This window comes from Glycine soja, chromosome 17 (assembly GCF_004193775.1).
Source record: "Glycine soja cultivar W05 chromosome 17, ASM419377v2, whole genome shotgun sequence".
NCBI classification, from domain to species: domain Eukaryota; kingdom Viridiplantae; phylum Streptophyta; class Magnoliopsida; order Fabales; family Fabaceae; genus Glycine; species Glycine soja.
In genome coordinates, this window is record NC_041018.1 from 11,026,363 (window position 1) to 11,041,386 (window position 15,024).

The 15,024-nt window shown below is 33.6% G+C and overlaps 1 protein-coding gene and 1 pseudogene across 1 annotated transcript; one reads left to right on the forward strand and one right to left on the reverse strand.

Annotated features, from left to right (window-relative positions):
* Positions 1–6,170: 6,170 nt before the first annotated feature.
* LOC114392787 lies at positions 6,171–8,174 on the reverse strand (annotated as a pseudogene).
* Positions 8,175–12,999: 4,825 nt separating this feature from the next.
* Positions 13,000–14,942, forward strand: LOC114392704 (protein DETOXIFICATION 56-like). Its single transcript, XM_028353919.1, has one exon. The coding sequence runs from the start codon at positions 13,112–13,114 to the stop codon at positions 14,633–14,635; it is 1,524 nt and encodes a 507-aa protein (XP_028209720.1). The 5' UTR covers positions 13,000–13,111; the 3' UTR covers positions 14,636–14,942.
* Positions 14,943–15,024: the final 82 nt, after the last annotated feature.

Genomic DNA, 15,024 nt, shown 5'->3' on the forward strand with positions numbered 1-15,024 from the left:
GGATCGTCTAACCCTTACGTTTTCACTGCTAGTACAAACAGTACTGATTAAAGACATCAATTGAAGACTTGAAGTTTCCAAGGGGTATTGGAGTTGGAAGCAACCCAACATGTGAAGCACCGATGCTTTCGTAGCAAAATATTACTATTGGTGTGAGAATAGTTATTTTTATAATTTTAAATAAAATATAATTTAATTATATTTTTATTATTTTTTGCGTCAAAAAAACATTTTACATGATAAAAGTCTAAAAAGTTTCTTATTTTTTAAACTTTAATTAATTTATAAATAAAATAATTATAAATTAATAAATAATTTATTACTAAAATATAATGATGTAATGTTTTTGATGAAATCTATTGAAAGTATCCAAAAAGAATTACTCCATCGTACAGATTTAGCGATAGTTTGATTGCAGTTAAATACGTGAGAAGAGAGAGCATGTTCGTGGTGGTTTGATTGGAAGGAAGTGTGTGCACAAATATTTTAAAAAAGCTCATAGGACCCACATGTGTTTTTCCTCTCTCATATGATCATATTAAAGAAGAAATTTGTATGCACAATCGTTTTTACTATCTTGCCCTCTACTTACACATGATGGGGCAAGTACTGAATGAAAGCTATTGGTCATTTATCCAATGTATATCTTTTTTTTAATTTTTTTTTCTTACTTATCAACCTATTTTAATTTAAAATTTTCAATGTATTATAATTTATTTCTCTTCGGTCAAATTACTTTTATTTTCATCATATTTCTTTTCTTATTTATTCTTCCTTTTTTCTCTCTCCTTACAACTAAGCACATCCTTGGTGCTTAAAAGTGCTTGTATAAAAGTAAAAATAAGTGATTTATACCATTGAAAGCATATGTTAAAGAGGAGACAAAAGAGAAACAATATATTTATTTTTCCTTATTTTCCAATGTAACAAAGGAGGGCTATATATAATTTGTACATGAAGCTATTTTTGGAAGAAAAATATAATCACACTAATCTAGGTTAGAATAATTCAACGGATACTCAACGACATAAATTGGGTGACAAGAATATTATTGTTTCCTATGATTCCTCTTTGACAGCTCACGTCAACACCCCCTCTCCCTCAAGTTGGTGCGTAGATATCTTCAATGCCCAACTTGTTAAGTGAATTGTGAAATATTTTGCTAGAGATAGCCTTTGTAAGTATATCTGCTAGCTAATCTACCGACTTCACAAAAGGAAATTGAATTATCATTTCTTCGGGCTTTTCCTTGATGAAACACAACACTCATATGGTCTTCACTAGTACAATGCATGAACTAACTCACCAAGCTCACTGCATAAGAAATATCTAGCTGTGTATGCGATAAGTAAATTAACTTTCCCACTAGGCGTTGATATCTCTCTTTGTTGGTAGGGGTCTAATTTGGAAATTCTCCTAAGCCATGGTTTTGTGTGACTGGTGTATCAACATGTCTACAATCAAGCATTCTAGTTTCTGATAATAAGTCAAGCACATACTTCCTTTGTGATGGAAATATGCCTTGTTTTGATCGAACTACTTCTATCCCCAAAAAATACTTCAACCCTCCAAGATTTTTCATCTCAAACTTAGTTGCCAATTGCTCTTGTAGTGTAGAGATTTCTTTTTCAACATTTCCTGTAATTATCATATCATCAACATAGATTATTAGAGCTGTCACCTTCCATTGTTGATACTTCAAGAAAAAAGTATGATCTGAATGACTTTGTTTGCATCCTTCTCCTTTTCCTTGTGATTAAGATTTGGTAGTTGGCTTGCCATTTGAAGTCATCTGAAGAGATAATTGGTGCTAAGGTTTATGCCCTCTCCTTGAAAGCATAGCACCTCATGATACAATATATTCATTTACCATCATCACAAATTGCCTCAAATCTTCTCTTCGGACTAGTGCATAAGCTTGTTCCACCATTGGGAATGGTTGCATCTAAAGTACATCCACTCGAATCTTGTCAAGACAATCATCAAGCCTATCTAAAAAGGTATAGACTTTGTCTTCTTGCAAAATTAAATTATATTGCTGAATATCGGCACCATATTCCATATGATTTGGTCGATGAAAATTGATTTCTCTCCATAGTCCTTGCAGGTTGTTATAATACGTTTCAATAGATCCACTGCCTTGTTTGAGTCTAGTCACTCTTCTTTTGAGATCATATACTTGTGATGTATCAGCGCCATCAAAGTATGTTGTAGCAATACTATCCCAAACAACCTTGGCCGTTGGAAATCTAATAAAGTTGCTCACCAACTTTAGATCCATAGAATTGATGAACCATCCCTTCACCATTGCATTTTCTGTTCTCCATTTTTTGAATGCAGGGTCTATTTGTAGGAATTCAGGAAGATCTCCATTTATATATCCCAATTTGTCTTTGCCTGAGATATACATCTCGACAATTTGGGACCATAGTGCATAATTGGTACCATCTAATTTGATTCCAATTTGTATTGTAGTTTCAGAACTTGAAATTTGACTCTATGTTTGGTTGAGATTCAATGCTTGAGTCATCTTTGTTGTAAGTTTTGCCAGGAGTGAATTCTCCGCTTCCTCTTTCGACACCCCTATTGTAGGTGTTTTCATTTTTTTTTTTTTTATGGATCTAGAACTCGTGCTTTGATACCATGTTAAAGAAGAGACAAAAGAGAAAGAATATATTTATTTTTCCTTATTTTCCAATGTAACAAAGGAAGGCTATATATAATTTGTACATGAAGTAATTTTTGGAAGAAAAATATAATCACACTAATCTAGACTAGAATAATTGAACAACATAAATTGAATAACAAGAATATTATTGTTTCATATGATTTTTCTTTGATAGCTCACGTCAACAACATCAGGGCTAGAAGCACAACACATTGACAATTTGACATTAAATGAAGCCTTCCAATTCCAGTGTCCATCACATACTAGTACTATTTGGTACGTTGGATCGGCCAACGTTTTTATAGTTAGTTTAGATCCAGGATCCAGCTTGCATAATTGACTTCTCCTCTGCAGCCCAACGAGAAAAGTACTAGTACATTACATACGGTTGGTTTTTGCTTTTTTCTGCCGTTAGTTTGGAAGCCACAAAGCTAAGTTAAGCATTGTTAGCTGTTCATTTAATTTCCTTCCCCTTTTGGCCCTTGCCCTTGTCCTCAGTATTTGGTTCATTTCCCAAAGGGACTCCTCCTCTTGAAGGAGACAGGGAAGCCATTGAAAGTTACAACTCTTAACCATTCATTTCACATGGCCCGGGTTTTTTCTTTTTTAAGAGAGCCTGTATGTTTGGTATGAGAGGCCTTAGGTCATGACTCATGAGTTTTAATTTGGTTGTCCCTTGTCACCTTAGTTAATGAGCTCTAATGTCATGCCCTCACTGAAAATTCTTGTCCTTCCCTCATTGAAAATAATCTCCTGCACCACCACGCTTTTCTTGAATAACATAAATTTACTTTTATTAGATTAACCCATCTTTCTTAATGTACAAGTTATAGCAGCAGCTTTTAGCCACCATAAACACACCTTAGATGTAGACATATCAATGATCCATCTCCAACTATTGGGGTATTAAAAGTCCCATATTTTGCCACGTGATTTTAACTGAAATGGGACGAGTAGGTGGGATTTAGATTCATTATAAATTTGATAGGCATCCTATAACTAAACTTCACAATCAACTGAATTTGACTGAAAGTGAAAAAACAAAAAACAAAAACTAGAGAAAGCATGAAACAGGTGGTTGAGCACGTGGATTATTAGTATTTGTTATTGTATCAAAAATATTAAAACAAGGTTTTCTTAACGAGTAATTTAATATTATTGATTAAAAACATTAATCACACTATTAAATTAATTATTTCTAATATTGGAAAAGTATGCATTAAATAATTTTTCCAATTTTCATATAATAAATTTTTTATCATTAAATACTTTATATTTTTTTCCTTAACTAAGATACACTTTGGCATTTGTGTGTTTTGAGAATTTAATGATTAACTACTTCAGTTTTTCAATGTGTGCTCGTGGTATTGGTTAATAAACATTAAATAACCTCATTATAACTTCTAAAAACTTAAAAAAATTAAGTAAATAATTTTTTAATTAAGAAATGTTATCATTTAAAAAAAATATTTCTATTTTCTTATAATCAATAACATATATAACAACCTTCCTCCTCAAGAACTGTCTTTGTAAATTTTATTTCTCAATGTTAATTTTTTACATAACTAGCTACATTATTGCATCGGTAAGAGAATTTAACTATAATAATAATAGTACTACGATTAAACTCTTTTATTGGTTTCTGTATGAAAATCATTTTTTTGTATTGTTGTACTTTAATATATAATTTTAAAACTTTTTTTATGTATATTTTCTGTACTTTTACCATTATTACCGAAAGATTTTGCGTCTTATCGTCTATAGGACATTGAATATTTAACTAATCAAAGCCTGAAAGCTGAAACCCAAGAAAACACAAATGAGAAATAAGGAGAAGTTTTAGTTAAGTTTCTTAGCTTTAAATATGGAAGTGCATTATTTTCTGAGAAAGTTGGGCTTTATCCCGTGAGCAAGTTGGAATCAGTGATAATGTAGTGTTAACAAATTAAATACTACTTTCATTGTAGAGTAATTGTCCATGCATTATCTTTTCAGGAAAAAAATTGTTCCGTGTGGATTTCTTGTAATGTCTGCGTAGAATATGAATTCTTAACGTCTTTGCTTTTAGACTCTTAGCCCAGTCTTATTTTGATTGTGAAATACTGAAATGTAGACCTATTCAGTTTCAATGGTATTGCATTGATTTTGTTACATAGGCCTTTCTCTGTCAGGGCCATCTTATCAATCCTAAATTTCTTGGCCCAATCTCCTCTCAAGTCACAACCCAAAGGGCATTTCTATTTGTTCTGTAAATATCTTCGAATAAATATTTGTAATAGAGGGAGGGGGATTAACACAATGAAAACAAATTTTTGGTGTTATTTTATATATTTTTAAGAATTTAACATAGTAGAAATAAGTTTCTATTGTGTTAATTTATTTTAAAAAAAATAAAACAATGGAAATAAGTTTCTCTTATGTGAATTTTTTTTCAAGAAATTAACACTGGATATTTTTGAGTAACTAAATACCAAAAAGATATTTTTGTCTTTTCACTTTGTTTGCTTAGGGGTTTAAAATTTAAATACTAACTTGGGGGTGCCAATAGCAGGCCCCAACCTAAATTAGTCACAACTGAAGGTGTGTCAAATGTCCAATTTCTGTTGTGAAGGATGTTGCTCCTGAAATTCACAGAATCGACGCTCGATCTATTCAACCGAATTTCAAAATCTCGTGCTAGACCAAATAAAAAGAATATTGAATGTCTTCACTTATGCTAGTGAAAATTTGTGCTGCGGATTCCAGTCCACTACATCCGAAGCTTCCGGCAAATATGCTTTTCTAGATGTAGTGTGCGTTTGATTTGTGTTGGGAAATTGATTCTGAATCCAGACTTAATTTGGATGAATATTTCAGAATTGATTCTGAAACAACCATTTTAAATAGTTTTATGTTGAATCCAAACTTTTGTATCAAATTTTAATCTTAACTTATTTATAATAAAATATCTAAATTTTCAACATAAATCACAATCACTTCAAAATTAATTTTACCAATATTTATCTAAACACACAGTTAATCTTGCTAAGTGAAATGCATTCGGTTAAAAATGAGTATGAGAAGTGCAATTGTATCATTCTCCGTCAGCTTTATTGCCCGATGTCCCATTCCAGTTACTTATTTCTGATTGCAAAACAGTGTGGTGTCACTGTCAGGTGTGTAAGTATTTATATATATAAACCAGGTTTGCCAATGACGATGTTTCATATTCTGGTCCTCTCAATCTCTTGTTCTTGGAAATCATTGTATATGAACTAATCACTATTACCTCTGTTACTGTATATAACTATATAAGAGATTGAGAAATTTAGATGTACAAACTAAATAGTTATTTCCTTGAGTCCATTCTAATCATTCAATACAATTATAACATCAAGAGATTAATGCCTATTTACTGGTCATCCAATAAAAAATATTGTTTAAATTACATAATTATTTTAAAAATAAAAAAATTTATTATGTTGGATTATGATTGGATTATTTTGTAAAATTTTTTATCCGGTCAGTATAACCATTTTTTTATAACATCAATAGACCAAAGGGTCGTTGTACCTATTCAATCTTGTAATCTTCAAGTCTGAAGTATCACTGCTTTCGTTACTACAATTACAACTAGCAATGATATTCAGGACACATCCGAGATGGCAAACACTCAAAATGGTATTGAGAAGGGACTCAGCAAAATGAACATTGGAGTATATATATATGATCGTGTTTTGACTCTAGAGTAGTGTGTCTACGACTTCTATACGTTTCTGATTCTTCCTCACCAAGTGTTTTATACATGAATTTGGGGTGATAGAGGTTTCTTTTCACACTTGATCATTCTCATGGTTTTCAACAAGTTCATTTACCTCATATCTTGGAACTTGTTCCTGTACCTGTGCGATACATACAAACGTTTGTGCCTTGGTAGCTTCTTGCACCCAATTTATTCTCACAATAAACGTCAACAACAAAATCAAGCAAGCAACGATACCAATCAAGAGTCCTATAGTGAATCCAGCAAGTCCTAACCGAAGCTTGAAGGCAAAAACCACACCCAACGGCAGTGTCAGGAAATAGAACCCACCAAGACTAGCATACATGCCTAGCCAGGGTCGTCCAGTTCCTCGTACTATGCCTCCACAAACCGTCACAGGAAAATTAAACACTTCCACCAGAGCCATCAACAACATTGCCTTCTTCACACCCTTTACAACCCCTTTATCATGACTAAACAAATCCCCCCAAACCCCTCTTGCAGCCACCATCGTGGAACCACCGATACAACCAGATACAACACTCAGTGCCAAAGACACACGTGCTGATTCACAAGCTTGACCGGCACGGTTAGCACCAAGCTCATTGGACACACGAGTGGAAACACTAGTGGCTAGAGAAATCATCACTGCGTAATGCAAATAGTCAAAGTTCTACACTATGGCTAGAACCCCCACTGCTTGTTTTGCATTTGCTAGGTGGCCAGTAAGGAAAAGTAGAATCTCATAACACCACCACTCAAGGCACGTGTTGAGGCAGCATGATCCACTAAGCTTGATTAGCCTAATCCAATCCATCATGTTCTGATCCCACCACCCTCCTTCCTTCCACAACAGGCCCTCACTTCTTCTCTCAAGAACCACAACATAAATCGCCAGCATAACCATAACCATGAGATCGGTTATCCAAACCGCAATTGCAACTCCTCGGAGTCCCATGGTTTTGGAGAGTACTATGTTGACGGGTATGTGAAAGGCTAGTGCCACTGCAGAACTAAACATGGTGGGAAGAGTCACGCAATGAGAGCTGAGGTAGGCTTTTAAGGGACAAAGGAGTGCCTTGATAAACAAGTCAGGTATGAGATTGGAAACATAGGTTTTGGCAACGGTTGAGATCTCTTGTTGTTGGCCAAAAAGAATCAAAATCTTGCCAAGGTTAAGCCACAAGAAAGATAAGGGAAGTGTTACCAAAAGCAACAAGAGGGTTGTCATGAGAAGGGTCTTGTGGAGAAGCCTCGCGTTCTTGGCTCCATGTGCTTGTCCACAGATTGGTTCCATGGCGCCGCTTAGACCGTTCAAGACAGAGAAGCCGGTGACGTTAGCAAAACTGAACCCGAGCGCGCCACCGGCTAAGTTCAGCTCCCCAAGGTGGCCAAGAAAAGCTGTTGTTATGGCTAACTTGGCAAACCAAGCCAAGTTCATAGTGGAAGGGCTATCCCTCGTTGGACTCTTAGCTCTTCTACCACCATCTTCACAAAATTGTTGGCATTGGAAGGGCATTTTTGGGTGTGTGATGAAGGAAATGAGGGTTGCCGGTTGGACCAGTCGTTTGCGGTTATGCTCTCTCCTTCTTTAGATGTTGCTGACATTTTTGCTGAGATGAATCAGATGATGTTTTGGTGAGATTGTTGCCAAGTTCCACTAGCGTGTTTCTTTTCTTTAATAGTATAAGATTAGATAAGGTTTAGACTTTGGTGCTTGAGTTGCTGCCAATTGAAATGATCAAAAGTGCGTGAACCATATAGCATGCACATTCAATTATTGCGAGTATCGTGTAATAAAAAAACACCTTGTGAATGTAAGTCTTCCGATTAATTAACTGTACTCACTTGTAAAGCCAAAGCAAACAAAATAGTAATAAATTGTAAGAGATATTTGCCAATCCATTAGTTGTGGCTTGTCGGTTAGATATAGACCTAAAAGAAATTTATTGTGGGATATGGTCGATCTCCTGCTATTTCTTACTATTTCCGATCTTATATATAAAAAATAAAATGAAAACATGATCCTAATAAGAAAAGTAGGACTAAGCACAACTATAAATAAAAGTGGGAGCAATATAAAAAAAATATGAAAAGAAGTTGGTATTAATTGTCACGGCAACTTGGATCTCCCGAATCGGGATGCTGCTGCCAGCGAATGAACTTCTCCTTATTATGATCCTTCAACAGCGAACTGGAACTTTGACAATCACGCGCAGCAACCTAGCAATTAAAGACAGATGGAAATTTGAAATCCACAGAATGCAAGAATAGATCCGATATGTTTTAGCAAGCCGTATAGTCTATGCAAGTATATATATTCCTGTAGTGAACTAAGCTGTTTTATGACCGAAAATTCTAATCACCATCCGGGATCTCATATTATACTTGAAATCTCAAACTTTATATATACCCACTGAATAAATGAATCGCTTTAAGTACTTTTCTTATTATCTAATTATCTGGTTTCCTTCGATGCTCCAGCTACAGCTGCCACAAAGTATAAAGCGCATGTATTAATAAAGCAAATACTGCCATAAGATATAAAGCGACTATTAATTAATAAAACAAATACCTTACATCACAATGGTTTCAACGAATTCTGGATAATATATATAAAGAGAGATTAAATCATACGTACTAATGTAATTTTGATTAATTATTGTAGTATTTAATAATTTTTAATTAAATAATGTTTCTTAAAACTTACAATTAAATTAAAAGTTCTTTTTATTTATATATATATATATATATAAAATTTTATGTTAATCTTTGTTACCTTGTTCATATAAATCAAAATCAACTTAATATAAATTTCTTAAAATATACTAATATATATATGATTGTTTTATAAGATTTTTTATGAGTTAAAGAACACTTGACATTAAAGACTACAATAAAATTTTAAACTTTAAATAACTAAATTTAAAAACATTTTTTTAAAAGAATTAAAATTAAATTAAATATATGTTCAAATGAAGGTTTTAATTTGAATTCTGAAAGTCCAAAATGATGGTTTTTATGTGTTCTTAAATTTTTCGATCCCCTTATAGAGTTATAGTTTTCCAGATAATGAATGGACTTCTTAATCTCCTTTTCATGTCTTCAACACTTAATCGATCATATGCCTTTAGTTGAAATATATGTAATATATAACTTATTGCCATTAAAAAATGTAGTTCATTTTGAAAATGTTTTTCGATCCAGTTATTAAATCTGCTAATTTTGTTCCTTCAAAAAGCTGTTTCTTACTTTTTTTTATACTACTGTTTCTTACTTTTGAGTGGATTAATTAATTCAATTCATATAAGATTTAGCTTAAAAATATATTGAAAATATCTTTAAAAATATTTATTTAGCAGTTATCTTTAAACTTAAATATTAAGATTTGACTTGCAGATGTAAAAAGGAGAGACTAAAAGAGAGAAAGATCAAGAAAATATCCAAAATATCAAAAAGTCTCAAGAAAATATGATTACATGCAAAGTATCAAAAATGATGATTTTTAGCATCAGACCCAATCCCACTACAACGACTATAAAAAGACAATCAAGCCTAGCAGAAAAAAAAAACACAAAAGAACCCCGTTTTATTTACTCCCTTTCTTTCACCTCTCTTATCCCATCATCATTTCTTATACCATCAATTGTAAAGCCCTCAATGACCATGAGTGGCTAAATCCCTAGTTAGGGCCTGGATTCTGGTAGGGATTAGACGCTCGGGAGAGGGTAACTTCTGAATAAGATTTAAAGAAGGTATGCATGCATTGATTTCAGGGGTTAGATGCTCGGAAGATGATAACTTCTAATAGAACAAAAAAATGATTTCATAAGAAAATCATTGCTAGGAATAGAATGATAATTTTATGCCCATGCATTCTTGTAAACAACTAAAATTCATACTTCATGCATTTTATTTGTTGAGTCTTTGCAAAGGATTTTGGAAGATAGATAAATAAAATAAGCTTGTCATCGTGAGGAATTAGGGGCAAGTAATTGAACAGATGTGGGTAGAACAGAGTCACCTAAATTGATAAAGAAAAATCATAAACTCATACATCCTAGGCAAACAAGGCAGGTCAGGTCCCAACCTTATAAAATTATGATTTTATTTCTTTTATCTTCTATTTTTATCTTTTATTTATCTTATCTTTTCTTATCTTTATCTATCTTATCTATTATCTTTCTTTATCTTTTATTTTAAATTGCTTATCTCTTGCTTGTAAAATGGGGTTTGCATTAATCTAAGTACAAACAAAGTCTATGTGGATTCGACACTCGGACTTCCAAGTATTTTACTACTTGTGAGAAATTTAGTACACTTGCTAATGAGTTAACATCATGCTATATCAACATCATGCAATATTTATGGAATATAAAAGTTTAAACATCATTCGAGAACACGGTTTTTGGAATGATGATAGGAGGGGGAGTGTACTTAAAAAAGATTCTAGTGTGTATAGTAAATGGTTTGCTCAATTATTAATGTTGTAAATGGGTTTTGTTAGACCTTCGACAATTAATTCTTAGTTTTAAGTGGGTTTTACTGTACTTAATCAAACACCAATTAATACTTCACACTGTACTTCTAACGCTATATATATATATATATTATTTGTAATATATGTTAAATATTATTATATTTTTAGGTTTATTTTGTATAAAAAAATATTACAGATGATTATATTTATAATTTTAATTACATAGAACATTTATTATGATAGTAATTAATTTGATCCTCAAAGTGGTTTAAATGCCATTTTTTAACACGTAATTTTAATTACATCCCATGTAATTGTGTCTTTATTTTATTTTAAAAAAATCACGTAAAACATATTTGTGTTAGGTTTTTTTCAAAAAAATATTAAAAAATTGCATCCTTAATTATTCTTTTATTATTATTATTATTATTATTTATATTTTAACGTATATTGAATATTTAGAAAATTAATAATGTTTTTTTACAGAAATATATTAATAATGTTCTATCTCACCTCTTTTTTTTTTTTTTTTTTTCATTTCCACTGTTATATATGGATTTTTAATTTTTCCACAGATTTTATTATCAATGAAAAATCTATTGATAAAATTCGTTGATAAATTATTGACAATTTAATGCGTGGGTAAAATCTGTCAGAAAAATTTATTGATAAATACCTTTGAATAAAATCTTTTGGTAAAATCTGTCCATAAATGCCTATGAATAACATCCCTAGGTAGAATATGTCGATAAATACCTACGAATGAAATCCAAGGTAAAATTTGTTGGTAAATCCTATGAATACAATCCATAGGTAAATTTCATCGATAAATACCTACGTATAAAATTCTTAGGTAAAATTCGTCAGTAAATACACACAAATACAAGCCATAGGTATAATACTTCGATAAATACCTACGAAACAAATCCGTGAGTAAAATCTGTTGGTGCTTAATGAAATTATATACAAAATTGAATCCGTAGGTAATTTTAAATTTTCGACGAAAAATTATTTGTCAAAAATGGTGATTTATCTATGGATTGAAATCCGTGGGTAATGAACCCTTTTTTTCTTGTAGTGATACGCTTCTAATAAACACAAAGAACAAGTGTGAAAAATGTAATCCTCGACTTTCAAGAGTTTGACTCTCATAGGTTGCTTTAATCTAGCTGAGTCGATGGACAATCCACTTAAAACTAGTTTCTAGCTTATTTTTGCATTCGGTTGATGCTTGATCGTCACCCAGTACTTAGGCTCAAAGAAATTCCTATGTTAATGATGTAATTAAGCTCCAAGCATGGAAATCCAGTTTAGTGAAAGGAATTTATAAGTACATTATATATGATATATTCCACCGAGGATATGATATTTTAAAATGCAACATTCTAAGGAATAATGGAATTTGGGTGGGAATCTACCCTTGGAATGCGCCTTTAACTGAAACCGGTCAAATCAGATTGATGAATTTCCAATCTACCCGTGATCGAGCATATATAGAGTAGTAGAAACGGAGTTAAAATAACTTGTATCATGAGGAACTTTGTTGTGTTTGATGCAAATATATGTAAAAAACCATCCGCGAATTAATAGATAAAAATAACATTAAAATGTACGGAAATTTTCTATTTTTCTATTTTTTTGGTGATTTTTTTTTATTTTTCTATTCTATACGAAATACTACTGTTGACATCACATTTTGCACCTACTCATTTCTCCATTAGCTGATCATTTTCTAGATAGGTTTCCATAAATTGGATTGTAGAGTACATGAAATCAAGAGCAAGAAGACAACCATATCAGTTTGATAGACAAGCCACAACTAATTAATGGTTATTTTGGTTGATATATCTTAAATTTATTTTGTTTACTTTCGTTTTAGAAGTGAGTGACAGTTAATTAGTTGGTAAATAAAGGAAATTTCCTTCTGACCCCTAAATTGAGTAAATTCACAAGGTCTTTTTTTACTACACGATATTTGCAATAACTGAAAGTGCGTGTTACATGGTTCATGCACTAGTACAGATCATTTCAATTGGCAGCAACTTGGTAAGCTGATGATATCACGGATATCTCTATTCTTGCTTGAGAAACAACTTCCAATAGGGTGTTTCTTTTGTTTTATATAAGATTGGTTGCTTAACCAATCTTATATAAAACAAAAGAAACACGCTAGTGAAACTTCACAACACAACAATCATACCATAACATTATCTCAGCAAAAATGTCAGCAACATCTAAACAAGTAGAGAACCTAAGCACAAACGATAAGGCTAACCATCGGCCCTCATCTCCTTCATCACACACTAAAAAATGCCCTTTCAATGCAAATTTCATAAAGATGGTACTAGAAGAGCTAAGAGTTCAACGAGGGATAGCCCTTCCTCTTGTGGCCATGAACTTGGCTTGGTTTGCCAAGACAGCCATAACAACAGCTTTTCTTGGCCACCTTGGGGAGCTGAACTTAGCCGGTGGCGCTCTCGGGTTCAGTTTTGCTAATATCACCGGCTTCTCCGTCTTGAACGGTCTAAGCGGCGCCATGGAACCAATCTGTGGGCAAGCGCATGGAGCCAAGAACGTGAGGCTCCTCCACAAGACCCTTCTCATGACAACCCTCTTGTTGCTTTTGGCATCACTCCCCATATCTTTCATGTGGTTGAACGTTGACAAGATTTTGATTTGTTTTGGCCAACAACAAGAGATCTCAACCGTGGCCAAAACCTATGTTTCCTATCTCATACCTGACTTGTTGGTCACTTCACTCCTTTGTCCCTTAAAAACCTACCTCAGCTCTCAGTGCATGACTCTTCCCACCATGTTTAGTTCTGCTGTGGCACTAGCCTTTCACATACCCGTTAACATAGTACTCTCCAAAACCATGGGACTCCGAGGAGTTTCGATTGCGGTTTGGATAACCGATCTCATGGTTATGGTTATGCTGGCGGTTTATGTTGTGGTTCTTGAGAGAAGAAATGAGGGCATGTTGTGGAAGGAAGGAGGGTGGTGGGATCAGAATGTGATGGATTGGATTAGGCTAATGAAGCTTAGTGGGTCATGCTGCCTCAACACGTGCCTTGAGTGGTGGTGTTACGAGATTCTAGTTTTGCTCACTGGCCACTTGGCAAACGCAAAACAAGCCCTGGGGGTTCTGGCCATTGTGTTGAACTTTGACTATTTGCTTTACTCAGTGATGCTTTCTCTAGCCACGTGTGTTTCCACTCGTGTGTCCAATGAGCTTGGTGCTAATAGTGCTGGTCAAGCTTATAAATCAGCACGTGTGTCTTTGGCAGTGGGTGTTATATCGGGTTGTATCGGTGGTTCCATGATGGTGGCTTCTAGAGGGGTTTGGGGGAATTTGTTTAGCCATGATAAAGGGGTTGTAAAGGGTGTGAAGAAGACAATGTTTTTGATGGCTCTGGTGGAAGTGTTTAATTTTCCTGTGACGGTTTGTGGAGGCATAGTGCGAGGGACTGCAAGACCATGGCTAGGAATGTATGCCAATATTGGTGGATTCTACTTCTTGGCCTTACCATTGGGTGTGGTTTTTGCCTTCAAGCTTCGTTTAGGACTTGCTGGACTCATTATAGGATTCTTGATTGGTGTTGTTGCATGCTTGATTTTGTTGTTAACATTTATTGTGAGAATAAATTGGGTGCAAGAAGCTACCAAGGCACAAATGTTAGTATGTATTCCCGCACAGGTACAGGAACAAGTTCCAAGAAATCAGGTAAATGAACTTGTACGTTGAAAGAAACCTCTATGGCTCTATCACCCCAAATTCATATATAACAACACTTGGGGTGAGAAGAATTAGACATGTACAATATGCTAAGTCCCTTCTCAATCTCACTAGTATTTGTGATCTCGGGTGTTTTCTGAATCATATCATTGCTAGTTGTAATTGTAGTAACGGATGCAGTGGAACTTCAGATTTGAAAATTAGAAGATTAATGCATTTTAAATCAATAGGTAGAACAAGACGTTGGTCTACGTACTAATGTTATAATTGTGTCAAATGATCATAATGCAATCAAGGCAAAACTATTCTATTCATACATCTAAAAGCAAAGCATCAATTACCCATCATCAGAGATTCAGAAATTTAGGAGTACTGCAGCTCTTGTGTTTCTTAAATCT

Bases quoted from the DNA above. Each gene is read 5' to 3' on its own strand.
- LOC114392704 (XM_028353919.1), top strand. From the start codon at position 13,112: ATGTCAGCAACATCTAAACAAGTAGAGAACCTAAGCACAAACGATAAG.